Genomic DNA, 14,401 nt, shown 5'->3' with positions numbered 1-14,401 from the left:
CATGATGACTTATGACATGCACACGGAGGAAGTGGCACCTAATTGGAGTTACTTTTTAGGGATCATTTGTTTCTTTGTCTGTGTATGTCGTGATCTCGCTAAATGGAGGTGAAAGGACACTAAAATGTCTGTCAGGCCTGCCGCCTTCTGGCTTTTGGTATTTGTAGAGACTGCATGGTTGTCAAACATCATATATTTTATTGTAATCATGAGTATTCATTTAAATAATTGATGCCCTTATGAAACCTTCAATGCTGCATGATGTGTACTGACGTTCATCTCTCTTCTGCAGGGTCAGAGGTAATTTCGAGCTACAGCAGTAGTGGCAGCAGCAGTAGCATCATGGCAGAGTCCGTTATACCAGAGATGCCCCAATCCATGTGCCTTGATAAGCCTACCATGGACTTCAGTTATGTGGGCATCGATGCCATCCTGGAGCAGATGAGAAGGAAGGCCATGAAACAAGGCTTTGAGCTCAATATCATGGTAGTGGGTAAGTAGATAGACCTCTTAGCTTAAAGGCATACTTCAACCAAGAAACAAAATTTCCCCATGTTTTACTCATCCTCGAGGCATCCTAACTGAATATGACCCTTTTTTTTTGAAGAATAATGCAGTCTGAGTTATAATACCATGTATTGTTATCCCTCGGTTGCGCGGGATAAACCGGAGGCTTGCTTTTCCAGCAAATGATGTTGACGAAAGCCCCCACACAGAGGAGACGGTATCCTCCTTTTTATAAAACAAAAAGTGCCTCGTTCGTCACCAGAACTTACGACACGCCTGCGTCATTTGCCAGCAAAACAAGGCACTGGTTCACAGGAGGGATAACGGAAGTTAGATAATGGAAGTTAGATTATCGTTAATTGCACTATATGGATATTTCTCTTAAACAAACGCATCGATTTGCTTCAGATGACCTTTGTTAGGACTACAGAGCCTAGAGTTCTTTGATCGATGGATGCATTTTTTGGAGCTTCAAAAATTGTGCTTTCCAATTACGGCCAGAGTTGGTAGTTCATTTTCTCTCACCCCCTCTGGGACTCTTCGTTTAGGAGTCACACTTGGCTCCTTCGCGGTGAAAAGTGACTGAACCCTTAAAAATGTTATTTTTTATTTTTAGAAAAATGTATTTAATATATTTTTGTTTAATAATGTTTTTTCTTTTTATTTCGCATTTTAGAGAATTTGATGCTAATAATTAATATTTATGCAATAATTATTACCAATTTTTACCCACTGAAAAAAATAGTATATATATTTTAAGAATTGTTTAATTAATGCATTGTTTGTAGTTAAAACAGAGACCAGGTTATTAAATAAATTTTGAAAAACAAAGTTTTAAAGGGATCACATGGAAAGCCTTTTTGTTTCTTAATATCATATATCATAATATCATTAAGGAGTCCTTTTCAGGAATATTTCTTTCTTACATTTTTGTTTCAAATATTTCTTTATTTTGCGAGAATTTTATGGTACTCATTTATATTTATGGTATAATATTTTACATTTTTGCACAGTGGCTTATTTGTTTTTGTACCACCAAAAGAGTTTTCATATATTCCATTCATTTCCTATGTCTGTCATTTTTGACCTCGAAGGAGCCAAGTGTGACTCTTTTTTTTGTGACACTTTAACATATATGAATCATGTCCATAATTAGTTTTTTGTGTTCTCAGAGCTAATTTGACAAAAGTATTCTATGATTTCAAAAATAAAAATTTTCAGTCAAAAATGGCTGAAGAGTCCCAGATGTTTAAAAGATTTATTTCAGTGTTTACTATTGCTTTTCAGGCAAATTCATTTTTATATAATTAAATGTTTTTTCTCCACATTGCTAATTTTAGTAATCGCTGTAATGATATGGTCACATGGGGTGTACTGTATATTGGCTCTTTGGAGTCCCAGGAGCTTTAAACACAGCTCGTCTGATTCAAGTCATTTCATTTTTGTTTTATTTTCTTTTGCTTTGATCACTCGATTAAAATATTCAAACATTAGATTTATACGAGGCAGGTGAACTTCTTTACTGGGTAAAGAATGGAAAGGTAATCGGAAAGAGCCGTCTGTATTTTATAATGTGGCACAGAAGTGTTTAAAGCCTCCGATGACTGCGAGCATGTTAATGGAGGTGATACATCTTGATCACATTTGGTTTTAGGTAATACGGACTCATTTGGAACCGTCAGTCTTTTCGGAAAACGTTTCAACTTGCTTCCCAGAGGGTTTATTGACGCAGTTCTTGTACTAAATGTAAAATGATTTATGTGCTGTTTATGAGAGACAGTAATTAAGTTCAGTTAAAGACAGCACAGCAAAGTGAACCTGGCATCTTTGCGCACGGCATGGCGCTTTGGGTCTGTGTGGCCAAACGTGCTGTTGATTTAACCCAGTCAGAGCTGAGAGCGCCAACCTTCTCCACAGAACTCCAGCTCCTGTTCCCAGCCAACCAGCTGCAAACCCATTTGCTCTCTGACTCAACCACATTTCTTTATATATGTGTGAATGATAAGAGCATCTGGTCATACTTACCCATTTGCTAGGGATGTTTTGCTGCTCATCCGAAGGGCTCTAAAAGGAGGAGTCACACAAAAACTAAAGTTCAGCGGATCATTGATTAGTTCAATAATTCTACTTCTCATCTCTATTTTAGGTTCCACTTATTTTTAACTTAACCAGAGCTGGTATTGTGGTAGTGTATATATACCTAAGTGCTACTCATGTTATCCTATGGCTTTACTATATGAACTGTCCCAGAAGATTATCTGTTTGTCAGAAAAACATGGGTTAGTATGACAGAATAAGAGCATGCCCATCATTACTACAGCGTGATGAGCCCGTGGCTGACAGATGTGAGCTTGCTGAGGTTAAAGAAGACCGCAACTCAACACAAGCTCCTTTAACGTGGAGCCGGAGGGGTGCTAACTTCAGTCAAACCACAGGACAGCCTGAGAGAAAGAATCACTCATGCTCTGCCGATGAATTAGATCTTTTCATGCCAAATGCTCAACAAGTATGCGTATCAAATCACAGATGAAAGGATGTGTTAAAGAACGATTTAGGATAAAAATGCATTTTGTGTCTTTATTTCTAATGCTGATCTGGATTCATTTGTGTGCATGTGTGTACAGGTCAGAGTGGATTAGGAAAGTCCACACTAATGAACACGCTCTTCAAGTCAAAAGTGAGTCGGAAATCTGTCCTGGGCACAGCTGAGGAGAAGATTCCCAAAACCATAGAGATCAAGTCCATCAGTCATGGTAAAACTTCGCAGATTCAACATGATCATGTATTAGTGTGTCATTCATTCATAATTGTGAATTCAAACAGCCTTTCATCTGCTGCCATCATGTAATACATATGGGATTGGATGTGTTAGTTACTTTAATTATCTCTCTCATAAAGACATCGAAGAGAAAGGGGTACGAATGAAGCTGACGGTCATAGACACACCAGGGTTTGGAGATCAGATTAACAATGAGAACTGGTAAAGTAGAATTGTGTGTTCTTTATCATTCTGTGTTGTGTTGTGTTTGTGTTGCTTCAGTACTCTGTCTCTCTCTCTCTCTCTCTCTCTCTCTCTCTCAGTTGGCAGCCCATCATGAAGTTCATCAATGACCAGTATGAGCAGTACCTGCAGGAGGAGATCAACATTAACAGGAAGAAGAGGATTCCAGATTCAAGAGTGCACTGCTGCATATACTTCATACCGCCCACAGGACACAGGTCAGTTCACACGATTGTATGTATGTTCACGTCACGTCTGTGTACCTTTACAAGTGATTTGATGCAAACATTCTCTTCCTGTTATTGAACTTACACATCAAACTGAAAATGCATGCTTACACAGATGTTGTGTTCACATACATTATCAAGGCATGTGAACACCCTATTGACCTTGTTTAGTAACATTGGAAAACTCTTTCCGTCACATACACAGCCATACATATGATACATCTGGCATTAAAATGTAGGTTTGGTCAATTGTACTTATACTGTGCCAGTAATAGAGCGGAAGTAAAACAGCGCAAAATATACATAACGGGAAATGAAGGAAGAATGTGACCAAATAGATATCATCCCCCATTGACTCTCTCATAGTATTTATTTTCCCTTTTGGGTGAACTATTCCTTCAACAATTTTAGTCAAATATTTACAGTAATAATATAAATACAAAAAGTTTTAAAAAGTAAAAAAAATTCGATCCCACAGAATAAATATTCACATATGGTTGTTATTGAAAAGAGATCAGAGTTAAGATCAATCTTAAAAAAAGCACTTATAGATGGCTGGTAAACCGAGTGTAAGGTTATATAGATAAATATACTTTGTGCTGCTTACATCATGTTTGACTATATATCACTTTTATACTTAATTTAAAATACTAGATGTAAGAGAATGGTGTAGAATATAATTCCCTTTACTTGCCTCAAGAGGGCAGTGCTGCTTCTGCTGGAAATGCATCCATGAACATTTAACTTTGATGCATTTGGAAGACACTTTTATCCCTGTGTCATAAACATGAACTGGCCGGGAATCAGTTTTAGGAATTATGTTTTCATTACAGCTGGTAAAAACTGCCTTGTTAAGAAGAGGCCTCACACATTTAATTTTTCAACAAAACTGCCGGACCTCAGGCTGGACATCTGTGACTGTATAGCATTTGTTTCTAATTTAATTTCAGTTTAAGGTTCTTGGGGATTTTAAACATTAATAATATGCTTTGTGAGCAGTAACTAGTCAACATTTACCAGTAACTGCTTTTTTTGCATCCCAAAATATATATTTGGGCCAAGTGTAGTGGGTGGCCTGTTCTGGTGTTTGACTGTGATAAAGGATCATGTATGCTTGTGTTTTTGTAGCTGGAGAACATGTGTCTCCAGATGGATTTCTGACCTGTAGAATTAACTTGCAGTATTCCCATTAGAAACACAAAGTATCTGAAAATGATGGCTATTCTTCCATCTATCCCTGTATCCATCCTTACCTTCATCTATCCATCCATGCCTTTATCCCTAAACACACACTCCCCGGATGTGTATGGATTCCGTGTGCTGATGCCCCTAGAGCGTGTGGTGCTGGCTCTTCTGTGGCCCGCTGTGAATGAATAAGTGTTTCATGTGCGTCCAGTGCTGCAGATGTCAATAGTGGGTGTATGTGTGCTTCTCAGCAGCTGCAGTCTTGTTTTGAACAGCTTTGTTAATTAGAGTCTAACAGTCGGCCATAGAGACTGCAGGCTGGGTCAATGGCACAGTCACACTAGCAGGAGATCTGATCTGATCTAAGAAACTACATCTGCGTTTCTTCTCCCTTGGGTGCTTCTATCACATGTCTGTCAAGTAAAAGGTCTCTTTACACCTCCCAAAAATATGCCGGAATAATCTGAGAGCAGTTTCATCCCCAGCCTTTTAAGATGTGTATTATGTCAGGGTTTGTGTACCTCTGGTGGTCCATGTGTCAGCCTTTTTTACAGATGTGTAAAGTGTTTTACTTAGTCCAATGTCAGAAATCAACCTTTGATACTTAGCCCTTGAGCGAATTCTGTTTATTGTTTATGTATCTACATACACTGTATGTTCAAGGAATTTGTCATGTTGTTTCAACAATAGCCCTAAACGCACAAACTGCTCTACAGAGCACGTTTCATAAATATTTTATCTTCTTCGACAAATAAAACGACATCTCAGCTCTGTTTCAGAAAGAGAGAGGTGATCTATGAGGACTAGATGTGGCTCCATTTAATAGACTGGACCTTTGTTTGGTTAACTTATACCCAAGTATCTGGGACATCTAATGAAATTATGGGAATTGTTTATATAGTCTCAGGCCTTTGGATGTGGAGTTCATGAGACGCCTCAGCAAGGTGGTGAACATCGTTCCTGTCATCGCCAAAGCTGATACTCTAACTCTAGAGGAGAGGGATTTCTTCAAGAAGAAGGTGAACTAATGTCTCTAATCACTTCTACTTTACAGAGAAAAAGTTATTTAGTTACTGCAAATCATTTTTGCATTCAGACAGAATTGTTAAAAAAAAAGATTTTTTCCATTGAGTGTCATGGTGTGCAGTTTGTCTTTATCTGTTACAAATTAATAGTATCTGGCATGTTGCACAAACACGGTTAACCGCCAAAAAATGTACTTTGTTGTTTCACAGTAAATATTTGTATTAATGTGGAAGTTTGTGTGGTGAACCCCAGTGGAATACTGTGAATGCTACAGCTCAATGCAATTAAGCGTGGAAGAACTGATACATGCTGTCATGTTTTAGTTGTAGTGGGCACGCTTAGGCTTTTTTCTTCCCTAAGAGATTTCCAAGATTACAGATGGTGTCTCCAAAGCTTCTACAGAAATGCTGCAGCACTCCATGAGCATCAAAGCAGATTTATTTCTGGTGGTTTATTTATAATAATATTCATAACAATAAATATTTACTTTGGTTTAACAGGAAATGTCTTGATTTTCTTAATTTTTCTAATTGAACTGCAAGTCCCAAAGTTAGTTTATGTAGTCATTTATACAATTTTAGTAAATCTTTTGTAAGACTGAGATGACACATGATATGATGAAGTTTCGGTGTGCAACACCTGTTTTTAAACTGTTAGCTGCAGTTAAGAACCTTTTTTCAACCTTAACTGCCTCTTGTGCTTGTGCCGGCGTGCCTCTTACTGAAGGAAAACATACGGTTACATATTTAACAACATTTTAGGCTGAAGTTTCTCAGGATAAGATAACTTTGTTTGTCCATTATATAAATAATGCACATCTACTTTGCCCCCACAGGACTGAAGTATGTTTCTATTTTATGTAGATCAGGGAAGAGCTTCGGGCCAATGGTATAGATGTCTATCCACAGAAAGAGTTTGATGAGGATGCCGAAGACAGGATGATCAACGAGAAAATAAGAGTGAGTTTGCACTATTTAGACCATTTATCCATTTTGTGGTTGAGAATAGGATGAGACCGACATTACAATCTCACTGTCCTCTTTCTCCTATCAGGAGATGATTCCCTTTGCGGTAGTAGGAAGTGACCAAGAGTATCAGGTCAATGGACGGAGGCTCCTGGGAAGGAAAACAAAATGGGGAACCATTGAAGGTACGGTATGGTGACTTGCGTAAGCATCTCTAGAGTGTGTCGTAATGAGAGTGTGTGAACGTGATTAGTGAAGAATAGGCTATGCAGACACCAGCGCTCTTTAAGCACATCGATGGAGCTCATTAACCGTAGACACACGGCTACGAGTCAGGCATCTTTAAGCAGCTCTTATCTGCTGGAATTGAGGATCCACTCTGAAGACCATTATGACTGCGTTGGTTTGACTTATGTGAGTCAGCGGTCTGCTGTCGGACCGATAAGATGCATTTGTCAGGGAGCGGACAAAGCGATGTGCACCATCGTCATGGTGATGTCATTGTTCCTCTTGTTACATGTATTGTTAAATGAAGCCTGGCAGGCAAGATCATTGGCTGGCCATTTTTTTCGAAGGAAGTAATTTGAGCTGTTTAGTTGTCAGTTGTTGTCAGAGAACTTTAGGTTTTACTTCATTTCTGTGGGAATGCAACAAAAAGTAATCGAGTTAAAATATAAATGTTGCCTGATGGACGAGTTAAAATTTGAAGGCGAATGTCACACACTTACTCTCACATGCTTAATTCAGAAAGCCAACTGTAAGGTAAGCCATGTCGAATTCTTTCTACTGAAGATTAAAAACTCTTTCACAACATTGCTGTGTTTGGGAACATTGGCTTAACCCGTGTTGTGGTTTTAGTGCCAGATAATCTGTTTGTCCAAGAACTGGCAGATAGAATGATTGTCCTTCACTGAAATTACTAACCTTACCTTAAAGTGCACTTGTTGACTTGTTTTGTTGACAGCAATAGACAGATTTGTTGTGTGGTAACTGCCAGGATAGTTGATGGACAGAAGCAGTTAAACCCCCGCTTTGATGAGAAGTGTTCTGAGAGTTGACGGAGTTAAATTAAACTCCCTGCAATTATGCTGTAATGTTTTTAAAGAGATCCACTCTTTCTTTGAAAACCTTTCATTTTCTGCACGGATGTTTCTGTGTGGCTTCTCGGATGTTTCTGTGTGGCTTCTCCGTGGTGGCTCTCTTTGTTTTGTTTTTGGAGTCTGAGCTATAATTCAGAAGTATAAAATGTCTTCCTGTAGCTCAGCTAGTAAAAAATGGCACATGCTGCAGTAAGGAGTTAGATATCCAGGGAACACATGAATTGCTTAAATGTGTAGGTCACTTAATCTAAAGTTAAAAACGCATGTTAAATGCATTAATATGAAACAAGAACACATTTTGTGTCACACAGAATTTGATTGCCTTTCAGAAAGGCTTTTTTTTCTTATTTCTGTCCCCCTGCATGTTTTCTTGCAACAGTGCCGCCAAGTGGTAAAACATTACTCCACAGGGCTAGAGAGGAAAAACTGCACAATTCATCTGATTATTCCAGCCTTTGATTTATTAATGTTTAAACTTATGAGTTTTGTTTTTGTGTCTGCAGTTGAGAATATTGCCCACTGTGAGTTCGCTTACCTGCGGGACCTCCTTATAAGGTGAGTGGCTTTAAACACCCACAGTATATGCATGGTATAACAAGCTAATTTTGAAGGGATAGTTGTAGATGAAAATTCTGTCACGAATTACTTACTCTCTGGTTGTTACAAACCTGTATACAATTCATTGTTTTGTTGAATACAGAGAAAGATATTTGGAGGAATGCTTGTAACCAAACAGTTCTTTGACCCCATTGACTACCATAGTAGGAAATATTACAATGGTAGTCAAAAGTGCCCCAGAACTGTTTGCTGTCCATAATTCTTCCAAATATATTCTTTTGTGTTCAAAAGAACAAAACAATTATAAAGTAATTTTCCCTACTATGGTAGTCAATGCCGTCCAAGAACTGTTTGGTTACAAGGATTCTTCATAGATCTTTCTCTGTGTTCATCAAATTTGTAACAACTCGAAGGTGAGTAAAAGAAGACAGAATTAATATTTTTGGGTGAACTATCCCTTTAATGTAGTAATGTATCCAGAAATTATTTTATATTTTCTCTGCACTATTGGTCCACACCTATGAACTGTTCCTTTTAATGTCCGTTGAAAGTGTTAACGATACATAAATCCATGCTTGGCTGTTGTTCCGCAGAACTCACATGCAGAACATTAAAGACATCACCAGCAGCATCCACTACGAGATGTACCGTGTCCGTCGACTCAACGAGAACAACACCCAGGCCAACGGCCTCGGCGATCACCACCCTGCCTCCCACGAAATCTAGCTCCCCTGACTGAAAAACCCTCACCCCTTTCTCCCTCCTCTCCGCGTCACCTTACACTCCGTTCCTGCCGCTTCATTCAGCCGTGGACTGAGAGGAAGAGGTCATTCAAGAGAAGCACATAATGACTTTACATCCCACAAACCTTATGTCCACAAACCCTCCAAACATTTTATTCTGGCACCAGAGACCCAGAGCAAAGAGCTCTATCTTAAAAATAACTCTGATTTGCCCGGTAAAGAGCTTCTCCATATATTGCATGTGTTTGACTGATGCTGTGTGCATTAGGAGTCTTCGTTCAAACTGTGCAAGCTCTTTTACATGCAAGATTGAGTCATGATTATTTTACAGGGGTTTTCTCAGAAATACATCTTTTTATGTGATTTGTCAACTGTTCTATTAATATTTATGCTTTTTGAGCGGGCCCCATAACCGGCGAAGTCATCTTCTGAATCCAGGGTTTCATTTCCATATTAAATAATGATCCATTTGTTCCAGCTGTCTCTTTTCGGCACAGGTGGAGTTGATTGTGAAATCTCCAGGTTATCTGGTGTCTTTCTTTACAAAGCCAGCGTGCCAACATCAATCCTGCAAAACCTGTTGTGCCGTTGGTTTTGCTGTTTTAATGTGTTCAGATGATACAGGGAAACAGACATTGAACCCCTGGTGCCTTATTGAAACAGTAATGAGTGGAATCACACGGTTAGGATTTATATTACAAATATTGTGAATAGTTTTTGTCCATGAACAAGAAAAGATCTCTGAACTGACCAGTGGCTACAAATGATCTTATTTATTGTAGAATGTGATCTGGATTTGCACTGATGGACAACATTCAACAATCCCGCTGTCCATCATACTTCAGTTCAAGTGTGTGTACACCTGGCAGTTTTATCAGGCAAAATCGAGTGCCTTGTTTTTACTTTCAGACCCCTTGATTTTGGATATATGGAAATGTACACCATCTAGACAGCTTTTATTTGTCAGTTGTCTTCTAGCTCAGAGGAAAAGGCCTGCAGGAGAGAGAACTTTTAACCGTGCCAAGATTTCTGTGTGCCTGAACTTTTAAGGATTCCTGCCATGTCTGATAAGGAGCCACTTTTAAGAACGGCTCAGGCTTTTTTTGTGCAAAACTTCATAAATGCTCATCGTTGGGAAAATATATTTGTTTTGTCCTGTGCTGTGTATTCATAGTAATAATTTGTTTTGTATTATCAGAGTAACACAAATAACTCCTGGTATTTTAAAGGAATAAAGATTAAAATGAAAAATAATTATTTTGGCTTATTTCAACTGATCAGTTGACTCGCAAATTTGTCTCGACAGTGCAACTGGGAGAATTTGTTAATTTAGTCCTTTTTTACTCTCATTCAATTTCATTGTTATTTAGGTTAAATGAAATGATTAAACTCTTTGTTTTTATAAAGCCGTAGGATTTTGACATGCAAGTACTCTTGTTATAAAAGCATCTCTTAACTTTTCACCCATGTCTTTGTTTATTAGCTAAATTGTTTTTTGGTAATTACATCTATTTTGACTCCTTAAACCTTAAAACTAAACAGCTTAATGACATTTCCTACAGTATTAAATAAACGTAATTTATGGCATCAGACTCTTTCAAAGTGAAGAGGTAATTTCCCATGATGCTTTCCCCCTCCCAATCCGACTCAAAATGGAGATGCCCTCAAAATGGCGCCCCTCTTTCTCACCTTCAGGGAAACAGATGTTGCCCCGCGTTGCCAGCGCCGCGTGTCTTCACCACCCTTCCCTGCCCATCCCACACAACTCTGTTTTTCACATTCCTTATATCATGTATCCCACAAAATGAGAAAGCGAGGCAGCTGTTACCCACTATGATCTATTTGTTATCCCTCCTCCTCTCTGCTCCTCCCTCTAGATATTTACAGCATGGCTTTTGCATATTGCCGTAATTAAATTAATTTGCCATTTCAATGAGCTTAGTTTGTCTCTGGATGCCCACTTTACGGATGTTAGAGAGCCCTCCTTGTGGGTAGAACTCACGGTTTACAAAGCACTATACTCTAAAGGTGACGTTTATATCGCCCCTGAGGACAACTGCTATCTGCTGGCCATGTGGTTTGTATTTGCTGTCACTCTGAATAAGCCGTCCGTACTCATTCACATTTTGCAAAAATATATTTTCCCTAAAAATATATTATCCTTATGTACTAGATTTTGCATTTATAGTCAGCATGATGTAATTATTGCTTTGATTAACTGTCAAACTAAAAGCTAATGCTTTGGGTGGAAAACAAACTGCAAATAATCCTTCGACGTTTATAAGACACCTGAGCTTGTTTGCATTTGCAGTTTTGTATCTGGCTTGTGTAAGTGAGAGGATTTAAAAGCTTTGGGGATCACATACCTCTTGTTTGGAGTCACTGGTGTGTAAGATGTTTAGTCTGCGGTTTGTTTGTTTGTTATACTGATTATTGGGATTATGGAGGAGAGCATCAGTTAAGTCTTCCAGTTGTTAGGAAAGGCACAGAGAGGCGATGTTTATTTAAAACTTTATCTGCATTGTAAATACACATTGCTTGGATACATTTGCACAGTCTGAGTGTTCAAACCAGTGTCAAATAAAATGTTTAATATGGGAAAATATTTGCTGCTTGAATTAAAATTTCAGTGTCTAATTTAATCGATTGAAATGATCGCTACAGTGTTTAAACACACAACCAAGGCCTTGAATTATGAAATGGATCAAATATACTGAACTATTCATAATAGATGTAAAACAAAGAATTGTGTCCATTGTTCGTCCTTAAAATTTTGTGTTTCTGCAGCATTCTTGTGGCTTTCGGGAACATTTTGGCCTCAAACTCTGTTTAAATAATGAGGCATATTTAAGCTAATAGCGCAGTGTCAAATAGATGTAGGGGGTGTGATTCATTTAGTCTCATTATCTAGAGTAGCTTTACTCATCAAGTCTTCTGGTTTAACCCTCGTTCATCTCACCTCTTTCGTGTTTATGTTCTCGATAATCAGCATCTACTAGACCTGTCCTTGAGGTCTCCTTCATAATCATTAGCAGAACGTCCTCCAGTGGATGCTCTGCTACTGACTCCGCCTCTGTAATTTGCATGTGTCACTTTTAAGACCCTGTGTTAATTAAGATTGCATTTTTTTTTGTTGCATAAAAAAAGACCTTTTGGCCTTACCTTGCTTTAATGACACGCATCACCTGCCATTTTGTTTTATGTAAATGCTCGGCACTGTTGTGGTAGCGGTTCATGCTCGGACGTGCCCTTTTATTATCACCATGGGCATCCGTGTGGTTTGTTTCATACCGTCTTTCATTACTGCGTTACTTGCCTTTTTGTGTTCTTTTGTCACACCTCACCACCACTATGTCTACCCTGGTCTCTATGTTCTCTATTTCTTTCTGTCTGCTGGCTCCATGCCAGATGCCAGCCTCTCAGACATGCAGGGGAGGGCTGGCGGCTTCAGCCATATGCAAATCACACTGGACTTGATTAGGAAGCAGCAGCAAATTCAATTAATTTCTCTGTGTGTGTTGAAGGGGATGTCTGCCAAGTCAAGTGCAAGATATTGGGGCGTTAACATTTACCGAAAATAAAATTCCTTTTGACACTTGAGATGGTTTCGATTATAGAGGAGTCTTATTCCCTCCGTATGTTTACCAGTGTTTTATATTCTTAGAATAAGATCATATTGTGAGAAGCAAAACTGTTATTTCTAACTGAATAGATTTGCGTGGAACCCATCGTTGTATGTTTGCATTAAGGGGTTCGTTCTAGACGTAAAACAGCACAGCTAGAGATTGAGACAGACAGAGAGAGAGAGAAGAGAGGATCCTCCCTCATTTCCTTTTGATGTGATGGTTTTTCCTGAGGCTAATAGCTGTGAGTAATTACGCCAATCAGTTACCAGTGTTCTCGCTGTCGTGGCATCAAGTGAGACAATGCTGTGGCGTGATTCATGTATATTAATTGCGTGTGCGTGTTTGTCTGCTTGCGTTGGTGTATGCGTTTTGTCAAAAAGTGGACACAAAGGGCTGACATACAGGAAGAGGGTGTATGCAGTTTTTTTAAATGCTTCTGGTGATAGATATTTTCTGTTGTAGCAGCATTGGCTCTTTTGTTGGGTCGATACAACCTCTCTTTATGACGAGGTCTTTGGGGTGTGAAAAGGTGAACTCCACCTTCACACCCTCCTATTCCCTTTCACACTCTTGGGATGACACCCTTGGCACTTGGCCAAATTGGGGGTTTCTAAACTGGTCTTTAATGATTTGTGGAAATGTGGATGAGCATTGCTTATTAGTGAAGCACATGAGAATTTTGCTCTGAGCTCAGGAGGTTTTATGTTTTGGGGCTTCGGATCTGCATCTTAGATGCTTTTAAAATGGAATGTAAGAGCTTAACTCTGATAAATTTGTCTTGCAGAATTGTATAAGATAGATTTGGGTATATAATGAAATCTCTTTGGTGTCTAAATCTAGTTTCAGATATTGTCTATCTAAATTTCAACTAGAAAAACATCTGAGGTCACTGTGGCTTGTTTGGAGCAGAGGTCTCTGTTTACTTTTCATCTAAGCTCATTGCCGTTTTGGAGATATAAAGAAAATAGCCCACTCTCTGTTTCATGAATGTACTTTACTGCATACTGCTGGTTTGCCTTCTGCAACATTTCAGCTTTGTCCTCAAGATGGCTCCCCATCTATGGACGAGACCTCATGCAGCTTATTGTAATGTACTGTAGAGAACTTTAGACTATCCTTTCTATATAAAAATACGTGGATGCATCTGTGTTTTGTGTGTGGACAGTTCTTGCTCTGACATTTTGATAACCGTAGTTTAAAGGTATTTATTGCGCAATTAAGTGTAAATAATAAATGAAGTCACATTCTCCATTGAGTTACAAACAAATCTGAAAGTGCAATCGTGCTGTTCCTGAAAAAAGCAAATGGGCTATTATGATCATTATGGATGTGACATTTTCAGTTAAAACTGGAAATACATATTCTCAGAGAATGTATGAATTACCAATATATTGAATCATCCTTCTATATGTCACTTAACAGTACAGACATCAGAAAAATATCAGTCTAAGCATGAGTTTTCT

The 14,401-nt window shown here is 38.6% G+C and overlaps 1 protein-coding gene across 9 annotated transcripts in view; it reads left to right on the top strand.

The window, feature by feature from the left end:
- The window catches only part of septin9a (septin 9a), a 57,240-nt gene extending 45,329 nt beyond the window's left edge, over positions 1 to 11,911 (top strand). For 4 of the 9 annotated variants that reach the window (XM_079456994.1, XM_079456999.1, XM_079456995.1 and 1 more), the window contains 9 exons: positions 293 to 493; positions 3,132 to 3,260; positions 3,406 to 3,487; positions 3,589 to 3,726; positions 5,822 to 5,939; positions 6,810 to 6,905; positions 7,000 to 7,096; positions 8,515 to 8,566; positions 9,163 to 10,714. In XM_079456994.1, the coding sequence (XP_079313120.1) occupies positions 293 to 493; positions 3,132 to 3,260; positions 3,406 to 3,487; positions 3,589 to 3,726; positions 5,822 to 5,939; positions 6,810 to 6,905; positions 7,000 to 7,096; positions 8,515 to 8,566; positions 9,163 to 9,295 (1,046 nt within the window). In that variant the 3' untranslated portion in view covers positions 9,296 to 10,714. Of the gene's footprint in view, positions 1 to 292; positions 494 to 3,131; positions 3,261 to 3,405; positions 3,488 to 3,588; positions 3,727 to 5,821; positions 5,940 to 6,809; positions 6,906 to 6,999; positions 7,097 to 8,514; positions 8,567 to 9,162 lie in introns of all 9 variants that reach the window. The other 5 variants (XM_079456996.1, XM_079457001.1, XM_079456998.1 and 2 more) reach the window with 2 other exon arrangements.
- The last annotated feature ends 2,490 nt before the right edge of the window (positions 11,912 to 14,401 follow it).

The sequence above is a fragment of the Barbatula barbatula genome, assembly GCF_947034865.1.
Source record: "Barbatula barbatula genome assembly, chromosome: 5".
Taxonomy (NCBI): domain Eukaryota; kingdom Metazoa; phylum Chordata; class Actinopteri; order Cypriniformes; family Nemacheilidae; genus Barbatula; species Barbatula barbatula.
The sequence above is the reverse complement of the archived record's forward strand: the minus strand, read 5'-3'. Positions and strand labels throughout refer to the sequence as shown.